The sequence below is a fragment of the Sorghum bicolor genome, chromosome 1 (assembly GCF_000003195.3).
Source record: "Sorghum bicolor cultivar BTx623 chromosome 1, Sorghum_bicolor_NCBIv3, whole genome shotgun sequence".
NCBI lineage: Eukaryota > Viridiplantae > Streptophyta > Magnoliopsida > Poales > Poaceae > Sorghum > Sorghum bicolor.
In genome coordinates this window covers 5502112-5525064 of record NC_012870.2, presented here as the reverse complement: position 1 = coordinate 5525064, position 22953 = coordinate 5502112, and the positions used below count along the sequence as shown (strand labels likewise).

At 39.9% G+C, this 22953-nt stretch overlaps 1 protein-coding gene across 4 annotated transcripts; it reads left to right on the top strand.

Moving 5' to 3' along the window:
* Window positions 2526–22424, top strand: LOC8084169 (THO complex subunit 2). 4 transcript variants are annotated; one of them, XR_002451034.1, is made up of 34 exons: window positions 2528–2810; window positions 2902–3030; window positions 4147–4188; window positions 4310–4369; window positions 4451–4513; window positions 4782–4862; window positions 6122–6196; window positions 6286–6333; window positions 6421–6489; window positions 6640–6773; window positions 7218–7293; window positions 8073–8263; window positions 8545–8625; window positions 8717–8912; window positions 9287–9475; window positions 9552–9632; window positions 9718–9837; window positions 10829–10888; window positions 11037–11164; window positions 11375–11471; window positions 11552–11680; window positions 11760–11863; window positions 12202–12379; window positions 12515–12666; window positions 13590–14196; window positions 14313–14417; window positions 15304–15459; window positions 15528–15608; window positions 15707–15782; window positions 15860–16128; window positions 16857–17861; window positions 18155–18447; window positions 20766–21670; window positions 21818–22424. XR_002451034.1 is itself a non-coding variant. In XM_021455922.1 (33 exons), the coding sequence occupies exons 1-33, from the start codon at window positions 2667–2669 to the stop codon at window positions 20833–20835; spliced, it is 5289 nt and encodes a 1762-aa protein (XP_021311597.1). In that variant the 5' UTR covers window positions 2528–2666; the 3' UTR covers window positions 20836–22424. The 4 variants fall into 4 exon arrangements, 2 of the variants coding, with proteins under 2 accessions (XP_021311605.1, XP_021311597.1); XR_002451033.1 differs by having other exon boundaries at window positions 21793–22424; XM_021455922.1 differs by having other exon boundaries at window positions 20766–22424.

Sequence of the window (22953 nt, the reverse complement as noted above, 5' to 3'; positions counted from 1 at the left end):
CTTCTTCAACGACATGCATAGAGATTGTAGGCTTGAGATTTTCCGCCGAATCTGTCAGTTATTCAACAGTGTTTTTCTCTCACAATAAATCTACAAACGGTACTTTTAGCCAAGCTCCACCTACCTTTGTCCTTCTGAATATAGTAGATCAGATCTACACGCGGCAAGCCGACAACTCAGACCAAGTCCAACGGTAGAGTAAGTAAAAATGGAAGTAGACAGGCAGAGTAAAAGAACAAGCCACCACCTACCAATACTATTCAAGAAAACAATGAACAAATCATAACAAGGGCTACAAAAAGTACAAAGCACATGAATCTAAACAAACAAAATTGGATCTAGTCATAGATAAATCTAGGAGGATGAGATAGAGAGAAATTTAGGAGGCTTGTCTCACCTGCAATCACCTAAGGACGGGCGACAACGTTCTCCTATAAGCCCTACTCCCTCCCCCACGGGAACCTCAATGGTGATGAGAGAGAAGTGAGAGAGAGAGAGAGCAGCAGGAGAAAAGAGCGCGAGAGAGCGGAGGGAGAGAAGAGTGCGAGAGCGCGACGTCTAGTCAACAATAGCAGTAATCCTAGCGAGGTCGAGTGGCTCTCTCTGTTTATATTTGTTGGCTTAGGTGAGCCAAACCAGAAGAGCGCATGTGGCCAAGCCAAATATGGCTCCGCAAGAACAGCTGATTCGAGCGTTCTCCGCAAGCCATTAAAATTATACCAAATAAGCTTGCGATAGCCTATCTAATAGACCAAATAGAGAACCAAACAGACCCAATATATATTATGAAAACCTAACTAAAGACTAACACGGTGAACCAAATAGGCCCATAGAGCCAAGAAGCTTGGCTATTATATTTTTTAAGACTTGGCTATTAGCTAAGCTATAAATAAAAGCAAAAAAACTATATATAATATTTGTCTATAAGATTTTTTTCTACTTTTAACTAATGTTTCACATTCTCTTTTTTTTAATCCTAGTCACATGTACCTGATGTCTAAGTCGATAGCTATATAGGCCTTCCTACTCAGCTTGTTGATTGTACGAGAGCCAAGTCTTCCTCTCTCTCATCTTTTCTTTTATCCATATCAGCATTTGTTTGGGTCTAAGATTGTTATTGTATCTGCTCTTATCACATGATAATGACAGATATAGGTAATATTTGAGAATGGTATAAGCCATTAAAATTTAGACCATTTTAAGTCTTAAGATTTTAAACAAAGGTATCAAATGTTGTCTAAAATTTAGTCAACTACTTTAAAAAGAAATAGTCCACTCAACTCAATTAAAATGATCTAAAATTTTAATCCTTAGTTTTGGCTAATCTAAGTTTAAACGGAAGAATTTAAACACACCCATAGTCATTGCATTGTCATTGCTGCAGAAGTGGAGCATCAAGCTTAAAGAGAATGTTCAAAATCAAGTTAGCAAAATGAAAGAGACGATCACCAGGTGGCTCAAGGACTTCAAGCCAAGCACGACCGCTTCCGATGTAGTGGAGATTTAACCTTGTAATAGGCGCTAGATGGTTTTAGTTCTTGTTTGATACTGTTTTCTTTGAACTGGTATCCCCAGGTTGTTACTCTGTACTTTTGCTTTCTAAAAAGCAGAGAAATTCTCCTCCTTTAAAAAATAAACACACCAATAGTCGCAGGGGGGAGATGAATCAAGGTGCTCTGTTTTCTCAGCTGAACCTTTATAATAAGCATTTATTTAAATAAATATATATAACTAAGTTATACATAATTCAATAAGTATAATTTTTTTACTACTTTTCATACATATAATAATTAGCCCACCATAAAAAATTCACCACAATTGAACAATAAAAATTTAGCTATAAATTAATTATAGAAAAACACAAATCTAAAGCTGCAACAAAAAAATTATACTAAAATATATCATATTATATATTCACTATGTATATCTACTTATATAGAGTTCAAGAAAATTGCATTCTATTTTACAATATTTTGTGATTTACTATATTTTTTTAAAAGACTTAGCCAAATAAATAAAAAAGACAAACCATTTTTAAGGCTGTTTATAATCTGTTAGAGAGGTAAAATGAACGTTTTTAAAGTTTTAAAAGGTAGCTTACTCAATTTTAAAGTTAAAAATAGACTTTCGTAAAAATTATGAGAGATACTCCCTCCATCCCAAATTGTAAGTCATTCCAAGAATCTTGGTGAGTTAAAGTATTTTCGCGTTTGACCAAAATTATAGAGAGAAATACTAAAATTTGTAACGTAAAGTGAATATACTATGGAAATATAATTAAGGAAGAATTTAATGATATTTAGCTGGTATCATAATAATTATTATTTTATCATATAAATTTGGTCAAACTTAGAAAAGTTTGACTCTCCAAGATTTTTGGAATGACTTACAATTTGGGATGGAGAGAGTATTATAGATTTTAGTCCACCCTAAGCCAGACACAGGCCCAGCCCCGCTCCTGGGCTCCTGGCCCAACCTCGCGTCTTCGCCGTGGCCCAAGTAGCACACCGCGCCTCCGCCGTCCCCGTCTTCCTCCCTCGGTCCTCCCTTCCCCAATATCTCATCGCCACCACCCCGGTCATGCTCCTCCTCTTCTGACCTCGGCAGCTCCCATGAAATCTTAATCCCCCAAAACCCTCACTCAAACCAACACTGCCGCCGCCGGCATGTCGCCCCCTCTGCAGGCGCCCGACTACAAGCACATCACGGAGGAGTGCCTTCGCGAATGGAAGGGCCAGTCCGCCGGCGCCTTCCGCCTTCCTGATCCGGTCCCCATGGCGCGCTTCCTCTACGAGCTCTGCTGGGCGATCGTAAGCTTGCGACAGTTCTGGCTGCTGCGTGATTAGGTTTTCCTCCGTTCGCTGTTCCTCCTGTGCTGACCGCGTGGGTTGGGCTGCGCAGGTGCTGGGCGACTTGCCGCCGCAGAAGAGCCGGGTGGCGCTGGAGTCGGTGTTGTTCGTGGAGGAGGCACGGAGGGAGGAGGAGCTCGGCTCCGTGCTCGCTGATATCATCGCTCACCTAGGGCAGGATGTAAGTATAAGCAATTGGTTCAGATGCCAGTGTTGTGGCTAGCGAGTTTGTTCCGTGGTGTCTGGCGTGTATTTGATTAGTTAACTTTCACAGTCTGGGATTATATCTGGTGTTTTGTTGGCACTAGCTATATGTATTTATGAACTGAATTGGCACTTCGTAATGTGTGTATTGCTTGCTATGGTAGCTGGATCGACAATATAGCTGAATTGTTTGGTGCTTTGAACAGTGCAGTGGGATTGGATGGGATGTATTAGCTCTGGGCAGATGTTAGGCTACCACTTTTACTATTCTTTCATGTACTAGTACTATGAGTGTTGTTGCGATAAAAAAGTTTCAGCTGAAGTTGTAACAAACAAATTCAATCAATGCTGTTTTAGGTTAGTACTTAGGTACCACTTTTTGGTAGACCAGAAATGAACCAGATAATTTTCAGGCAAATCTAAAATGACACGATCTAGTCAGCAGCCTTGTACACATGGATGTTCATTTTACTAGCAGTAGATAAGTTTTTTGCAAAGCAATCATGTGCAGACCTTTGATGAGCTTCTATGGTAACTGGAGAAAGCTTGTTCAGATAATGAAGCTTATTAAGGGTCAAAAGTTGATGCATATCTTTTTGTTTCTGCTTACGTGATTAAAAACTGAACACATGTGGCGCTAGATGTTCTTTTTGGCATGATTTATCCAAAATTGAACTGTTCTCTTTGGCACGATTGATCCAAAATTGAACTGTTTACTGTTCTGGGTGCATACCAATTACCAAAAAAAATAGATTAGCCTTGAGGTGTCTGTGTCTCTAATAAGTTCTGTTTCGATGCATTTCTTTGAACTAAAAGGCGGACAATAGAGATGGCTCTGTATAAATGCAAATGCTATTACTCACTGTTCCGTTTACCATTTCCCATCATATGATTTAAATATATTCTTGCCTCTGTTGCTTTGTTATTGATCTGCTGTAATTGAGTCATTAGACTTTGACCCATGATTCACTGCTTTTATCTGACATGAACTTTGGTACCTGTGCTTTTTTTGGATAAGTTTTTCTCCTTGTGTTTAGGTTTAGTGGCATTCCTCTAATAGTGTTTAGTTAGGCTAACTTACTTCAACATGCAGATTACAATCTCGGGGGAATATCGCAACCGTCTTGTTAAAATGGTAATAAGCTAGGCATTACTTCTAAAGCAAATAAAACAATTCGTACTCCTCAATGTCTACTTTCCTTTTGATTTAAAAATGGGACTGCTCATTGATTTCTATTTGAATACTCATCTTGCAGACTAAGTCATTTGTGGAATCCTTGATTACTGCGCCTAGGCTTCTGCAAGAGCGATGTGATGTGAGTTTTTTATTCCTGCTGGCATCAATTTAAGATACAGCTGATACATGCTTTCTATTTCCTCCACCCATGGACTTGAAGGAAGATTTCCTTTGGGAGGTTGAACAAAGTAAGCTGAAAGGCCAGGATTTAAAATCTAAGGAGGTATGTATGATGTGCTGATTTTTCAATCTGTCATATGCGTTGAGTCATGGTGTTTTATGCTGACATCTTATTGTGGGCACACATTTACCATGATATATTCATAGTATACTTATTCTTTTTCTCAATCACATTCACCTCCTTACCTTCCCCCCATTATCATGTTCCTCGAGTGATTTACTTTTGCCTCATGTTATTTGGTGATTTGTTTTTTTTTCTTCAACATTAACTAGATGATCCATTGATGATTGGTTTAAATAACTGGTGACAGGTTAGGGTCAACACACGTCTTCTTTACCAGCAAACTAAATTCAACCTCTTACGGGAGGAAAGTGAGGGCTATGCCAAATTGGTATGTATATCTACTTGTCCTGATTTTGTGTTCCTTTTTTTTTTCTTCTTGTAGTGATTTTAGAGCGGCAGCATTAATTGTGCCATCCCTATAAAACATTGAATGACACCCTTCTTAACCACCATGTTGACTAATCTCTTACGAAAAAATGGATCGTATCTTGCGGTTCTTTTTTTTTGCAGTACCTCAACGTGACATGACACATGAGCGTGAAAGAGGTTCAAGAAACTATTTTCTTTCTATAAGGGCTAAAATATACACTGGGATGCTTTAGTTGACTAGTTTAATACTTGAATGCCCATGGTTATTAATAAAAATGTCCACAATCCTGTTCCTTGAATGGTAGTTGATGGTTTGTCTGCCACATACTGCCTTGTCCATGTCTGAAAGTGCATACTTGGCTCTTGTACTAGCCTGATTGAACTCTGCCACAGCACATGTTGCACCTTGAATGTCGTGACTGGTACTATCACTCTTGTAGCCTCTGCTGTTGCGCCTTGTCACAACCATAGGGTGAGGAGGGAAATTGAGAAGCTGCGACAATCCTTATGCTGGAGTAAGAAGTAGTTTCTTAGGATGAGGTCAAAATTTGGTAAAGTATGAGTTCTTACAGCACCCCCCTAGAGTTTCTTAGAGATGCCAGAGGGTTATGAACCTACCAACGACCTGAACATTTAGATTAGTACTCCCTCCGTTCCAAATTATAAGATGTTTTGGCTTTTTTAGATGCATTGGTTGCTTTTCCTATGTATCTAGATGTAGTGTATATATCTTCCTCGCAAAAAAAAAAAGATAGTGTATATCTACGTGCATAACAAAAGCTATGTACATAGTAAAGCTAAAACGTCTTATAATTTAGAATAGAGGGAGTAGCAAACAAGTGCACTGTTCAATGTGTGTCCATTAAAGTAATAAGCGCATATTGATGCTAAGATTGGAAGTTAGAATCAATATAGTAGGAAGCTATGAGTTTATAATTCCCAAAGCAACTGTTAGAAATGCATTAGCTTTATTCTAGATGGCATATTCTCCAATTTAATCACTTTGGAAAGAAATGCTAGGTGTGCTGTGCTTAGGAATACCATGTCCTCTATCTGTATAGATTTGTACTTTGAAAATTACCTAAATGATTATACCTCGCCATTGTCTGCGATTTCTGCTAATCATGTTCTTCCTATAGTTTTGTAAGGTTCTTTTGTGATGCTTATTGAAGTTTAGCGGTTTCTTACCCTACCCATCTGTGCGTGTGGATCATTTAGGTGACACTCCTTTGTCAAGTTGGTTCAGATCTAGCTTGCCAGAATTCTTCTTCGGTTACGATCAGCATTATAAAGGTTGTCTGTAGGCCTTAATTCTCTCTGGCGCTATATTTTTAGCTTTTTTCCCAGTAATGTGTAATAACAAATTGTTTATTTTGTGGCAGTCATTGATTGGCCATTTTGATCTGGACCCAAATCGTGTATTTGATATTGTGAGTCTTCGTTTGCTATGCCACTGTTATTAAATGTCGGAGAGTGTGGTGTTGAATTTTTGTAATTCTGTTATTCTTGTCTGCCAGGTGTTGGAATGCTTTGAACTCTATCAAGATAGTAGCATCTTTCATCAGCTCATACCTCTTTTTCCAAAGGTATTTCAGTATTTGTTCTATTAGAACCGGCATCCAATAATAGTAGTCTCATAAATTATGCAGATCTTCAGTTTTTTTACCACATCTTACATGATTTTGTCATAATTAATGCGGCGTTTTCTCAATATCTTACGATTTCCTGTATTACAGTCCCATGCTGCTCAAATTTTGGGGTTCAAATTCCAGTATTATCAACGATTGGATGTCAACAGCCCTGTTCCATCTGGCCTTTTCAGAACAGCAGCTTTATTGATCAAATCTGGATTCATTGACCTTGATAATGTGTATGTTTCCTAATAGCCCACTCATCTATGGAAAATTCATGATGGCTAACATTCATATTGAAGATCATTATTAACCTTTAATTTAAACAATTGTCAGATCTTTTATTTTTTATTTTATGCCGTGAGGTTTTCTAGCTCTGGTTTTCCTAAGGTGTAACCAACAAAAAACATTGTTCTTTTTTCAATCTTTTATCTGTACTGTGGTGGCCATTTCCTAGTTTCCCTATTTTATCACTGTTTTCATTATTATTAGATTTCTATCAGTTCATTTTCCTCAAGCTGTGAAATTTAGGTGTTACAGAACCAAAGGGAACTTGTATGAATATATGATTTCACTGATCGCAGTCTCTTTATGTTCTTTTTTATGTTCTATATATAGTTTGATTGGCGCTGGATCTATTTGTTTCTCAAATGGGATGTGTCATGACCAATTTTTTTCTCCAGCTATTCTCACTTGCTTCCAAATGACGACGAGGCGTTTGAGCATTTTGATTCTTTCATTTCAAGAAGAATCGATGAGGTTGGTATTCCTTAATCCTTATAAGTTTGTAACTGGCCAAGGAGAGTAGCATGAAAGGGAGTGGCAACAAGGAAAGAAGGTTGATGGATGGAAAAGTTTAGAAGTTTCTTGCACTAAATGCCTTATGTACAGCCATCCCTTCATGTGACATATACTTGTCCGGAATAATTTCTACCTCCACATGTGAATTTGATCTTACATTAACAATATGGTCATATTGATTTCTCTTTGGGCCCGTTTGGATCCTTGGAATCGAATTCATTATAATAATTATAATTTAGGCATAGATTAATTAAGCTAATATAGTTGTATATGGAATATATTTGTATATTTATTGTTAGGCATACAAGGGACATACTTATATGTTGCATTTCTATTGTAGGAAAGTGAGTTGAAGAATGTGCTATAAGTTGGACAGTAGAATTATAGTATAGTGATCTATAAAATCCATTTCCATCTCCCACTCTATGTGTTAGAATTTCTGATTCCCTTAATTAGGCTAACCCTAGGAGGGTAGCAATATAGTATAGCATACATGGGCCTCATGGGCCTAGCCACATGGGCCAATACTCACTCCTATACTCCAACACTATGAATTTGAGATGAGCTTATTTGTGAGCTTGGAAAAGTTATGGAATGTCAAATTCCAAGCCAAATAGCCTAATCCATTATGTAGATTTCAATTCCTCCAAAATGAAGGGATCCAAACGGCCTCTTTAAGTAATATAGGACATTGAAGCTATGACTAACAAACTTACTCCTCTTTTTCTTGACTTTAGGCTAATAAAATTGGCAAAATCAACCTTGCTGCTACTGGGAAGGACCTTATGGATGATGAGAAACAAGAAATTACTATCGATATGTATACAGCATTGGAGATGGAAACTGATATAGTTGGGGAGCGAGCCCCCGAGATGGAGAAGAACCAGAAACTTGGGCTGCTTCTTGGTTTTCTCTCTGTGCATGACTGGTAATATAATATGCATATGTTCCATTCTTTTTACTTGACCTATAATTAAATTATAAATAAATTCGAATGTATTTTAATTGTTTTATTCATAGGTGGCAATCACATTTCTGTAGGAGATGCACCAGTATTTTTGCGCATTTTGTAAACATAATAGTTGTATATTAATATTGTGAAGATAATAAGATATTTAAAATCACTTTTTAGTCTAAACTGAGTTGGTTGGGACAAAAATGCTTTATCGTTGTAAATATTACTGATTGATTCCCTCTGTTCTTTCCTAGGTATCATGCACAACTACTCTTTGAGCGCCTTGCGCACCTAAATCCTGTTGAGCACATTGAAATCTGTTATGGATTATTTAGGTTTGTTGCATTTCTTTTGATCCTATGATTATATTTCTTATGTTTATGCAGTTTAACTTATATTCGCCTCTATTCTTTTTCCTTTATGCAGAATGATTGAAAAGACAATGTCTTCAGCCTATCATATAGTTTGTCACCTGTACTATTACTTGCCTCCTAGAAATGATTCTGACCAGACAGGCACATCTGCTGTGTCTGTAAGTTCATTTGATCTGCCAAAGGAGTTTTTCCAAATGCTCACCGCTTGTGGACCATATCTTCATCGTGATACTCAATTACTTCAAAAGGTGACTTAAATCTTTTACCACTGCTCGCTATCATGCATACTTGCCGCTGCCAAACTGATGGCTTAGTTTAGCGTGCAGATGCTACATTATTGATTACGGCATTGGAATTCTTACAGAAGCACCACACTAACCTTTGCGTTGCATCCAGTCATAGTCATGACTAGAATTTCCTCCATTCGTTGCGATAAACCAAAATGTCACTGTTGTTGCCTATTTATAACAAATCAATAACCAAGTTTTGCAGCCTTGCAGTTGCAGTGCAAAATGTTTCTTTGCTTGGAATTTGCAAGTATCTAGTTTCACATGAATACTCTACTAGTGAAAATGTTGAACATCATGTACTTAGTGATCCTTCGTCCATGTTTACTTTTTAGGTTTGCAGAGTATTAAAAGCGTACTACCACTCATCAAAAGAGTCAACCCGTGCAGCAAATGTAGTTTCACCAGAATCTCGAATTGAGGAAGCACTTGGGTCGTGCTTGTTTCCTTCGTTGCAGCTTATCCCTGCTAATCCTGCTGTTGATATGGAGATATGGGGGGTTCTTTCCCTTCTTCCATATGAGGTTTATATTATATAATTTTGTAGTGCTCTATTCATGTTTTTAGCAATTTAGTACCTTGACTATCCTTAGTCTCCAGGCCCGCTATCGTCTATATGGTGAATGGGAGAAGGAGACCGAACAGAACCCAATTGTCCTTGCTGCAAGGCAAACTGCAAAGGTTACCTTTCTATTCTGTTTAACATTTTTTTAATCTATCACTTCATGTCAAGTTTTGAATTCACACCATCGTTTTTTTTAATCAGCTGGACACCAGAAGGCTTCTAAAACGGTTGGCTAAGGAAAACCTGAAGCCACTTGGACGCATGGTGGCTAAACTTGCCCATGCGAATCCTATGACCGTGCTTCAGACAATTGTCCAACAGGTATGTGGAACAGAAGTTGTGTGTGCTTATCTATTTAATGTGAACTCACCTCTAGGTAACTGTTCTTGTTTAGAATTGGTCCGACTGACAATGGGATGATTATTGTCCTCAGAAAAACAAGATATGGCAAGAAGGGTATTGGAACTGGTGTGAATGGAATGAAAAGTTTAGAAGAGATTTTAAGACATTCACTATTTGTAACTAACTCGTTATGGACAGCATTTGGGAACATGGTTATCTCTTTTGTAGGGATGTCTGAACATGATCCCAAGGAGATAATATCTGACTTTTGGAAACTTATCTCTAGTTCATTGAATCCAGACAAAACTGACAAATAAATTAGCTACTGTTACCCCTAATTTTCAATTAACCTTGCACTTGTGGGCACTGCAAATTAATCATTTTTGGTCATGTTAGGGTAATTGCGGTGCAGGGACACAGTTTGTCAGAGGATCTCTAGATTCACCTCTCCAGACCAGTTTCTTAGGCATTAGTGGGTTTTGGGGTGTTTATACAGTGTACATGGGTACTGAAGAGTCCAAAGGGTGCAGTATTAATCAATCTCACAGAAGCCTAAGCGGTTGTATGCATGCTGTAGTTAGGGTGTTGTTCATATTCCTTCGCTTGTTGCATGTGGTCCTTCCTGTGCTAGTTGGTATGCTGTGCATGCATCCATGCAAAACACAGAACTCTAGCCATTTATGCGGCTAGACGTCAGCCCATGAGCACTGTTGCAGTCGGGGGAGTTACTAGTGCAACGATCGACACTCTGTCTTGGTATACGTTTTTCTACTTCTCACACCTAAGAGAGCGGACTGGAGGGAGTAATATTTATTATCACACTTTTTCTTTAGTGTTGAAATCAATACTTACAATTCAGTGATCCTGGAACAAAATTTATAGTCATACCTTCGGTTGTTTGCACTATACTATGCCTTAAATTCTTGTGTATTTTTCAGATTTATTTACAGTTGCACGCCAAAATTTGCAGGTTGAAGCATACAGGGATATGATTACACCAGTTGTGGATGCTTTTAAGTACTTGACTCAGGTAGCTGTTATTTTATCTGTGTATTGTGCATATTTTTTATGTTCAATTGTGATTATAGCATGATTTATGAATCTAGCACTACCCCTTTTACTGTATCAGCTACAATTATTTTAACATGCCTTTGGATTGAAATCTGTTTTATTTACAGCTGGAGTATGACATCTTGCAATATATTGTCATTGAACGCTTGGCACAAGGTGGTCGTGCGAAACTTAAAGATGATGGACTTAATCTCTCAGATTGGCTTCAGTGTCTTGCATCCTTTTGGGGGCACCTGTATGTACGTTTTGACTCCGAAACTGTTATTACATTCTGGTGTCCTACATTTATATTACTTCGTTGCACTTGATTACTCTTTGCAAATTCATTACATGTATTAAGGGTTCTCGTATTCAGTTTTCAGATTTTTAATTGCCATGCTCCCAATCATTAATGATAAAGTATATTCTGCTGCTGACTCTGTTTTGATCCAATTCATTTTTACAGGTGCAAGAAGCATAATGCTGTGGAACTGAGAAGCCTTTTGCAGTATCTTGTTAATCAATTGAAGAAGGGCGTGGGCATTGAACTTGTTGTCCTAGAGGTCTCTTGGCTGCTCTTTTTAAGCTTTCTTTCTTCCTTCAAATTGTATGAGTCTGATGCCTAACATAATTAGCCATGCAGGAGCTCATTCAGCAAATGGCGAATGTGCAGTATACTGAGAACATGACAGAGGAACAGGTCGATGCTATGGCAGGAAGTGAGACTTTGCGGCAGCAAGCTTCACTGTTTGGAGCAACAAGAAACTATAAGGTTGAGGGGACATTCATCTATCTCAGCAGCATATTAAGATCAAACTATTTCCTTACTGGAAAATGTAATTCTTTTGCAGGTGTTGAGTAAGTCCACAAATAGGCTAAGGGATTCATTGCTTCCAAAAGAAGAGCCCAAACTTGCACTTCCTATGTTACTGCTGCTTGCTCAGCATCGGTCCAAGTAAGATTTTTGATTAATTTGGTGGAGCCACTATCAGGCATCTTGTCTTTGTTTCATGTGTTTGTTCCAGACCATGCAAATGGCGATGCAGAGATATGAATGGCATGATTGCTAATGATTTTTTACCAAAGGAAATAAGCACGAGTAGTGGAGTAGGGTAGGAGTCAAGCATCGGCTGAGATTATTTGTTAAATTATATTTTTATCTGGCAAATTGGCCCTTAATTTGGCCTATGCCCTCCCTACAGAAAATTCATGTGTTGGCAATAGATCCTGTCATATTTAATTTTAGCTTTATGCACCAATTTCAAATCTTGACAAAACTGTTTCTGTTCCCAGGATCATAATAAATGCTGATGCCACATATATCAAAATGGTCAGTGAGCAGTTTGATAGATGCCATGGAATACTTCTTCAGTATGTTGAGTTTCTTTCAAACGCCGTAACTCCAACTGCCTATGCTCAACTAATACCTTCTTTGCAAGATCTGGTCCATAAATACCACATTGAGCCAGAGGTAGTAAATTTTGGTTTGTAGCGCCGCTTTTTGCTCACCTTTGTTGTTGCCTTGTGTGCGGGTGTTGGTGGTGCTACTTGTTTCAGTACTGTTCTTCATTATGGGTAACATAGTGGTCTTTATCTTTAAATCCAGGTTGCTTTCCTTATATATCGCCCAGTGATGCGGCTTTTTAAGAGCAATAATGGAGGTGACACTTGTTGGCCTCTTGATGATAACGAGGAAGGAGAATCTGTATCATCTGATGATCTTATCTTACATCTTGATTCGTCTCAGGAACCAATCATGTAAGTCTTCCATGATTAATTTGACTGTCTTTGACGAGTATGCATGTTTCTCATTACATTTGTTTTGGTTTGATGGAGATGATTTGGTCCAGTATTGTTTAATCCCTGAACACCCTATAACTTATATTAATTCGTATTATTATTTTAGTAACTTGAGCCATTCGAATCTGTACGATGCATGCTTCAGATTCTATTTCTTCACTTCGATTATCTATTCTGTTGTATGGATTATGAATGCTATATTGTCAATTTCCATATTTTTACCCTCAAAATTGTAGGGGAATTGCCATTCTATGTTTATTCAATACTGAGGTACGAAGGTGGCTAATAGTTCCTGTGTCCCTCCACCGTTATCTAATATTCACAACTGTTGGGCTTCTCAAATGATGTCTTACACTGGTGTTCTATCATGGTATTGGTGAAGTACAAATACAGAAGTTAAATACTCCCTCCACTACAAATCATAAGTTGTTCTAGCTTTTTCTATGTCTAGAGACATAATAAAAATTATGTATCTAGAAAAGCCAGAACAACCTATAGTTTCGAATAGGGGGAGTAGCAAATAAAGGATTGTTTGGAAAGAAATATATACTTCTTCCAAAATGTCAAAGCACAAATACAGAATTTTTTTCCTCATATTTTCTCGTTCAAAATATCTTTTCATTTTTTCCGTGGTGAGAGGTCTCTTTATCATATCTGATGGCTTGTGGAAACTAGCAATTTCTTAAATGCTTGAATGTTGAATTATTATACTCATTCCTTCTTTTTGGCTTAATAATCAGCTGGGATTTACATAACTTTCAGATTTAGTGATAATTAACTTTCATACATGTTTATTGAAGATCTGCAATGCATGATTACCGGACTATTAGCCCATGGCAATTTAAGTTACCAACTCACACGAATATTTTGTTTTGCTACAGGTGGTCAGCTCTTCTTAACACAGTCCAGTCAATTTTGCCAGCAAAAGCTTGGAACAGTCTTTCACCAGATTTATATGCTACTTTCTGGGGCTTAACACTCTATGATCTTCACTTTCCAAAAGACCGTTATGATACAGAAATCAAGAAGCTGCATGAGAATCTCAAACAATTGGAGGACAACTCAGATAATTCTAGCATTGCAATTTCAAGACGTAAGAAGGACAAGGAGAGAATCCAAGATTTACTCGACAAACTGAACAGTGAATCTCAGAAGCACCAGCAGCACATTGCATCTGTAGTCCAAAGGTTAGCCCGTGAAAAGGATAAGTGGTTGAGCTCCAGTCCAGATACAATGAAAATCAACATGGAGTTCTTACAGCGCTGCATATTCCCACGATGTGTTTTTAGTATGCAAGATGCAGTGTATTGTGCTACATTTGTCCAAACACTACACTCCCTTGGGACTCCTTTCTTTAACACAGTCAATCATATCGATGTTCTCGTCTGTAAAACCCTACAGCCAATGATATGCTGTTGCACGGAATTTGAAGCTGGCAGGCTTGGAAGATTTTTTCATGATACGTTGAAGATGGCCTACTATTGGAAGGTATTTTCCCCCTCAACTGTTACCGCACATTTATCATTGCTGTATTCATGGTAAAGAATGGGAGTCTCGGTTATTGTTTTAGTGCTTCTTAACTGTTTACTTCCAACACGCTGCAGAGTGATGAATCTGTTTATGAGCGTGAATGTGCAAACAAACCAGGCTTTGCATTGTACTTCAGATACCCAAACAGCCAGCGTGTATCCTATAGTACATTTGTTCGGGTAGGTTTTATCTGTTCTTAAAGTTATATTTACTGCTGCTTCAAATTCTTTCCCTGTACATTATATCATTTCTCATGTAATAAATGAAGAAAAGATCATGGCAGACCTTTGCTGCTTTGAACACAATAATTTTTATAAAGTGGCTTTGGAACCGTGCATACTCATCCAGTAATACTGATAGTTTACTGAATCTGAGGTGTGAGGTATGGAGTAGAAGGGGAACCTGCTCACCTGATCTAACCCCTCGGTGGTTCTGGTCTGTGGTTTTGCCTCGCTTGCACAACTGAGGCCCACATGTCAGCACCACTATGGCTGAAGCCTGTTTGCTTTACAGATCTAATCCTGTACTTTCAGCTTTTCATGAGCACTGTTTACCATAAAAGCCACAGTGGCAAAACCACCAATTGAAACCCCTAGGGGCTTGATTACATGGTTTTGGATAGGTGAGGGGGTAGAATACTTTGTTTTGTAGGTTAGGGGTCGAAGTAGACCAACAAAGATAGTTCAGGGGGTTATATAGACTTCTGAGGAATTAGTATGTTTTGGTAGCTGCTATTTTCCTATGTACAATTGGCCATGCTTAACTCCACTTTTTCTAAGTGGAGCTTCTGTTATACTAATCCAGTAATCCATGCTATTAATTCTATGTATATTAGTATATGTCTTAGTAATTCTATGTACTAATCCATGATATACTAATATAATCTTTAGTATTAGTATATTAGTATATGTCTTAGTATCTTGCTATTCCCTCTATATGTTTGGTCATGTTGATCTGAAAAATCTGGAAGTATATGATACTTATGTGATTGTGTTATTCACTTAGTTCTCTGTATTGAATGGTTTTCATCATATTTATTAATTTGTAATTTTCTATTTTCTAAAGGTTCATTGGAAGTGGAATTTAAAAATCACCAAAGCTCTTAACCAATGCATGGAATCAAAAGAATACATGGAAATTCGAAATGCTCTTATTGTGCTTACAAAGATTTCTAGTGTCTTTCCGGTGATTCGTAAAAGTGGTATCAATCTTGAGAAACGGGTGAGTCCCTTGCCATGTATTCCTTATGTTATGCTTCTGGTATATTTCTCACCAACCCTTTTGACCAGGTGACTAAACTAAAAGGGGATGAGAGAGAAGATCTTAAAGTACTAGCCACTGGTGTAGCTGCTGCTTTAGCTGCTCGCAAGGTTAGTTCTACAATAATTCCAATTATGTTTTCCCCTCTCCAGTAGGAGACATCTATTTGTGTACAGTATGTACAAGCGCAATGCTCTCTATTGTGCAGAGTTCTTGGCTATCTGAAGAAGAGTTTGGCATGGGCCACATTGATCTGAAGCCAGCAAAAGCAAGATCTGTGCTTGGTAAATGGAATCTTTAGAAGTTTTTGTGTAAGTTTTGTCATTAGCTGGAGCATCACTAATCTTTGGATCTCCTACAGGAAACCAGTCAGCAGATCCCTTGATGGCAAAAGATCAAAATGCCCGTGCAAAGTCTGTAGAGAATAGGCATGAAAGGTCAGAGGGTGCTATGAAGCCTGATATTCAGCAAAAGAAGAGCTCTGTGCCTGCAAATGGATCTGATAGTCAAATACCATCTTCCTCCGTACAAGGGAAATCTTCAGTGGTTGTACATGCAGTGGATGAACCTCCGAAACCTGTGTCTGATGAGGGGGTTAAAGTTTCTGCAAAACCTACTAAAGAATCTGAGGTATCTGTCAGTTCATGTCTTTAGCTTATATTTTGTTATTTTGCATGGTTATCACTTATCATACATTATTACTTGAATTCAAGGGAAAAGAGAACACAAGAACACTTAGCCAACACACTCCTATCACCAAATATATGCCTATTTTCTCTTGGACTATGCGTGTTTATCATTATTTCAGTCTGCTCAATCTGTTGTCTTTCTTTCAGTAGTACCGAGTTTTAAAAGTCTGCCTGCCTGAATCCATGCCAATTTATATTTAGTGAAACTATATTAATTGATTGAATAGTAATTTCTTCTCTCCATTTTTTGTCACGATTTCAATTATTTGTTTGAAAGTCTGGTTATTAGTGCCTACTTTTGACCTCTACATTTTCATGGGCACTGTTTGATGCCAAAGTCTTGTGCTATTTGGATTTTGTCAGGTTGTACTCGATGTTTGATATCATTAATTACAAAGCTAATTTAATATGTATAGCATGGAAAGAGTCTAGGTTCTCATTGTTTTAGACAACACCTAGCTACGGCTAAACAGGAGGGGGGGGGGGGGAGGGAGGTAGCTTCTTGGCTCATTATTTAATTATTATTGAATTCCTCGTGGGCGTAGCTTGTCCTAAAGGTGTCTTATAATCAATAAATATCATTAATCACTATGCTTTTATGCATATCAGCGAGCACTGTTGTGCGGAACATGAGCTTTTGGAATTTATTTCAGTTCTTTTATGCAACAGACAAGAGCAGCACAAAAGCGTGCTGGCAATGCTGGGAAGGTAATGAAGCATGATGTTGCAAAGGAAGATGCAAAAGCTGGGAGATCTACCAGCTGGAATGTAAATCAACAAGTCTCTACTGTTGATAGAGAAGCATTGTCTCATTCAGCTGATGCTGCCCAAGAAACCAGTACCACTATTACCAATGGTAACTTGCATTCGTCATCTTCTCAAAGAAATGCAGTTACACATAATGGAGCAGCTAATCCCTCTGGTGAGTCTACTGATCTGATTGACTCTACTGTGAGACAGCAAAAAAGACCTCCGATTGAGGAGCAAGATAGATCAGGTAAACGGAGGAAAGGTGCAAATGAACCTGATTTGAGTGAACATCATGTAGACAAGGAAAAGAGTTTGGACTCACGTGGCGGAGATAAGTTTCGTTCAGTGGATTATGAGAAGATTGCTAATGAGGAACAAAACTTAAGTAGGGCAGGCAAAATGAAAGAGAAATCTGATGATAAATACGACAGAGATCCTAGGGAAAAATTAGATCGAGGTGAAAGGCGTCGTGGGGAAGATGCCATTGAGAGATCAACAGTTAGATTGTCAGAGAGGAGAGAACGTTCTATTGAAAGGATGCAAGAGAGAGTTACAGATAAAGCCATTGAAAAAGGTAGGGAGGACAGAAATAAGGATGAGAGGAATAAAGTTAGATATGCTGAACCTTCGGTGGACCGGACACATTCTTCTGATGAACGATTCCGAGGGCAAAGTTTGCCACCGCCCCCACCTCTTCCCGCAAGTTTTGTACCCCAATCAGTTGGTGCTAACCGACGTGAAGAAGATGCTGACCGAAGGGGTGGGAGCTCCAGGCATGTTCAAAGGCCATCTCCCAGGCGTGATGAGAGAGAAAAGAGGCAGTCAGAGGAGAATACTTCGTCATTTCAGGATGATGGGAAGCACAGAAGAGAGGAAGATATTCGTGATAGAAAGCGTGAGGATAGGGATACTTTATCAAACAAGGTAAAAGATGTCTTTACCAATTTATGTCTTCCATCTGGTTTTTTTAAAAATTAAATACAGCATGGGAGGCCCCCACTGTAGAGATTTTCTGCATCTGGTTTGTGACCACTGTGTACTCTTCTTTTTTGCTGTATCAGTACAATTTTACATTTGTTCTGTATTCCATGATTGTTAGCTTGCCATTTGACAGCAGAAGAATCCTATAGCTGTAATTTCACATATGCTGCCTTGTAAGGTGGCTTTAACTTCAAGAACCACATATTTGACTTACAGATCCTTTGTTGACTGTATAGGTAGATGACAGGGATAGGGAAAAGGGGACTTCTTTGAAAGAGGACAGTGACCCTAGTAATGTTTCTAAACGGAGAAAGATCAAGCGAGACCAGACTTCTTTAGAAGCTGGGGAATATGCACCTTCTGCTCCACAGCCTCCCTCCCATGGATCTGGCAGCTCACAATTGTCTGACATACGAGAAAGAGAAAGGAAAGGGGTAATTTCACAGCATCGTAACTTACACGCTGATGACTTTCCTAGGACGCATGGCAAGGACACGACAAGCAAGTCAAGTCGTCGAGATTCTGACCAGTGAGTTTGATAAAGAATAATTACTTGGTTCAAATATGCATTGCACAGTTTCTAACAAAGATCTTCTTTTCCGCTTTGCGATTTACTCTTTGTTTACGTTATGGGACCTCGAATGCACAGCATCATTATGTTACTATGTTAGGGAGAGAAAAGGAGGAGCTTAAGGGCAGTCCCAACCCATAGTTTCTTTGAGCAGTTTCTAGAGAGGGAAGGAATTTAATGACTACATGCATACATCACAAAAAAGGAGTTGATCAGTAACAAGCATCCATGATCCATGTAGCCATTATATATTTTACTGTTAGGTGATGCTCAACTATACACATGAGACAAATCCAAGTGACCAAGTACCAACTATGCACATGATACTCTGCAGGTACATGCACTGATGTACACTTCTGCAAATAATCAACTGCAGATAATAATAAGGTGAACAATTATACCCAGAACCATACCATTCTGAGCCATTGGGCGGTACATCACCATCATTCACTAGCTGCAGTAGCACTTTATGCTTGGAGACTGGGCCAGAAGAGAGAAGATCATAAGAGCACCGACGAAGGCAACAGAGGTAGGAGCACCTGCTGCTTGCACTAGTGCGTCGTCTGGAGCTAGAAGACTTCTTTGATCTTTTGTCTCATTCCACACCTCCCTTTCCCTATTGATCCATCCTTGCAGAGATTAAGGATGAGAAGTACGGAGCAGGAGTCGGTTGGGGATGAGTATAGCACATCTAGGTCAAGGGGTAGAGCTGGGCATCGGTTGGGGATCAGTTGGGCAGAAGAGGGTCTATTGGAGCCGGTTCTCTCTGCCCAGGATAGTGGCGCAGAAGAGGATCGATGGGAGGACGATGGTGCATGCTCACGGATGGCTCGGGTGGGGGGGGGGGGGAGGGGGGGCGGCCAGGAGAAAAGTGCATGGGATCCTGCTGTGGTGCGAAATGAAGCCGATGGAAATGACATGGGTGCTCCAACGCAGGATGGTGTTTTCTTGGCCTGTTGCATCCCAAGAAATGTTCTCTCAGGGGAGAAACAATTTCTACCTCTCTTCTTTAATTGTTCTTCCACGTCAGCAAAACGTCTACATGGCAAGATAATCAATGCCATAGAAATTAGAAATTACCATGGACGCTGTGTTGGGGCTGCCCTAAGAAGCCTCAAACAAGGCCAATAGGGCAAGTTCTTGTACATTAGAGTCGCAAAGAAAGAATAAAACTACGGCCAACGATCCATATCCAACTCATATGGCCAAATGCACTTGAGACCTTTGGCCCTTGCCATACACCATAAAAGGCCTCATCTCTAGTGTTCTTTAGGTGTTAAGACTAGATGAGCCCCCCCCCCCCCCCCCCCTCTCTCAAAAACACAACAATTTCTATGTTTTCAAATCCACCAAGCAACTAACTCAACTTGAGAGTTGAAGCCCCTGCGATATCGCTTAGCCACAGCCTAGCCTGGCGCCACCATTGAGTAAAAATAGTGTCATTTGGCCCTGGTGCTTGCTGTTGCAGACCAACCTAGCAAACCACACTTGCATCACTTCATCCAAAATCTTGCATACACAGCATGTATGTCCCCATCTTCGTCAATCAAACTGTATCTAATCTGGATCCTGTAGAATTACATGTACATGTTCTAATGCTAACTAGTTGGCTTGACATTGCCCTGCTGAAAAGCCGCTACAGTCCGATGGCTGAAGATGGAAATGATTTCTTGGGCTGTGATGAGACCTTGATGAACTTCCGACTAAAATGATGTATCTTTAGCCAAATGTTTGGTTGTTGTAGTAGTTTTGGTATATAATCGATCACCAAATGATTAACATATAGGAAATTGCCCAATGTTCCATCTACCATGACAATGATGAGTGGGGCCTTGTCTGGTGGTAACTGCATGCCGTGTATGGTTGGTGGTGTTTTGGCAAGCCCTGTCTTTGTCGTTACTAGGTTTGAAAGCAAATCCCCCCTTAACAGAATGGTTTACGTATTCGTTAAGTTTTCTTAAATTGTGGCGATCCTTTGTAACGAAAGGAAAATATTAATCATATACAACCTCATATTTTTGGATCGTTTTCAATAAATGTGTTGTTTATGCAACTGAGGCAAATATAACAGCAAATCAGTAAGTCACATTTTTTCGCCTATACTTTTGTAGTCATAAAATAATTACTTTTGTAGTATTATGATTTCTGGTGCTACTCACTTGCACATGTTTACATCATTTACTATTTAGCAACATTTGAATTTTTTTTTAGAGCAATTCAATTTATTATGCTTGTAGTTCTGTTTCTCGAACGAACCTAACTTGGTTTAACTGCAGAATGCACGAGAGGGAATGGGAAGAGGAAAAGCGACCAAGAACTGAAACAAAAAGGAAGCATCGGAAATAGCTGATCAATGTTGACATGAATTCAGTTGAGCCTCTTAAATTTTCTCCAAGCGCAGTAGTGGAAGCACTTGAATTTCATGTTTTTGTGTAGTGATAAAACATGTTTCAGCATAGCTAAGCAGATCGTTTCTTAGTGTACTGCGCCAGTTAGGGGATGTGGAGCTTAAGATGATGGTAAAGCCTTTCCTGTCGAGCTCACCAGTGTGCATTTAACAGATGGAGATGAGCCACGTTTAGCTTCATACATTTTGTGCTGTAAACAATGTGGAATGTGGCATAGTGATTTGTACTGTGAACAGATGGTGGCTCACCATCCGGGTATTTTGTATTTCATTACTAACTGCTAACATGTTTGGTGTAGGAAGCATCACCATTTTTTGCTTTGTGTAGGAGTAATATTAGGGGTGCAGCATAGTTGAAATGTTGGAAGCACCAGTTTGCTCAGGAGTTGGTTGTGCTGGTGTTCTGGTTATTGTTCTTGTCGGGGTTGTGAGCATGTTCCATGTTGCCATTGTTGGGACTAATCGTGCAAGGAGGACAAGCTCGCCTTCGATCCTGGCCTACTACTTGCTGTTTGTATAACTTTTCAGGCAAACTTTAACAGACTGAAAATTGTGAGACAGATCACTTCCGGCCCTTTCTTCTTCTGCTGTTTAGCTGTTGGTCGTCACGGTTGCATGGCGACACCAAGAAAATCAACCCGTTTGACGAAGAGACAGAAAGAACGAAAGCATCGTACAGAGAGACAATCAGAGACGAGTGGTGGAATTACCAGTCTCCTCTTGGCCTCGGACTCGGCGAAGAACGCCGCCCACTCGTCCGTAATAAGCTGTATTGTAAGCAACCATGCATGAGTTTGAGTTCCGCGTTCACGCTTGGTTTCGATTCAGATCTGGTTCGGTTTTATTATATTGTAATAAGCAACCATTCAGACTCACGTAGACGCGGGTGCACGGAGGCTGCACCCAATTTTTTTTTTTCAGGCAGCGAGATGGCAACGACCGAGTCAGCGCCGCCGTACATCCCGATCGATCTCCTCCTCGACATCCTGGCACGCACGGACGTGGCAACGGTCCCGGGCTTCCGAGAGCGCTCCGACGACCCAGTTCGTATCGTGCAGGCGCCGCCGCAAAACCTCCCTCCGCTTCGACGCGAGCCTCCTGGAGACGTTCGACCCCGTGGCCGTACGCGGCGGCCTCGTCGTCCTCCGCCAGCGGCCGGAGCCCGGCCAGCAGCTCCAGAGCGGCGTCTCTGACCTGCGTGTCTGTCTGCAACAACCTCACCGGCGACATGGTCCGCCTTCCTCCTGCGGCCGTCGTCGTCTGGGAGACGGAGTTCAAGCTTGGCAGCCTGGACCTCTTCCGTCTGTGCTTGCACGAGACGGACTTGTCATCGTTACTCGAGGCCATGAAACCATTCTGATTATGGATTTGTTTTTTTTTTGGCGCAAAGTATGAATGGTTGTTAGTATTTTATTTCTTTTTGTTTTATTTGTCAATGGCGCGTAGTACAGAGATTCATATGCCACAACCACAAAGATATTTTTAATGTTGTTTCATGCCGAAGAAAGAAGAGCACAAGATTTTCCTCTGGATTTGAGTATGTTTCCTGTACAAGAACCCTTCTCGGCTCGCAATAACTAGTGCAACAAAATAACAATCACCGGGTGTTGGCCTCAACCATGCATCCGTAACCGCTATCTCCTTAATAAAATCAATTGATGACGCACCCTTTGATAACTGAAAAATGATGCTTTAAACTCTAGTAACAACTAAACGCCTGTGTAGCTGTAGTGCAACAAATATACAATCACCAAGCATTGGTTTTCTCAAACCATGCATCCTTAACCGCTCCGTCCCCAAAATAGGCGTTTCGACCGGCCGGCGTGGAGAGGCCGCCCCGCGGTTACCGTGGAACGTCTCTTCTCTAACACTAACACACCAGGTCGTTGACCTCTTGCATAAATCTGCGCCTCCTGTACATGCCGCTCGCTCTCGGTCTGCCAAGAGAGTGTCAGAAGCTTAATCGCCTTGCCTGAGATCAGGTTTTCCTTCCATCTTTGCAGGGAGCTACTAAGATCAGATCAGAAAAGGGCAAAGGCCATGGTGGAGCCAATGGC

Coding starts and splice junctions, on each gene's coding strand:
- LOC8084169 (XM_021455922.1), top strand. CDS start 2,667: ATGTCGCCCCCTCTGCAGGCGCCCGACTACAAGCACATCACGGAGGAG. Junction 9,476..9,551: donor TTTCCCTTCTTCCATATGAG/GTTTATATTATA, acceptor CTTAGTCTCCAG/GCCCGCTATCGTCTATATGG. Junction 10,889..11,036: donor CTTTTAAGTACTTGACTCAG/GTAGCTGTTATT, acceptor TTTTATTTACAG/CTGGAGTATGACATCTTGCA.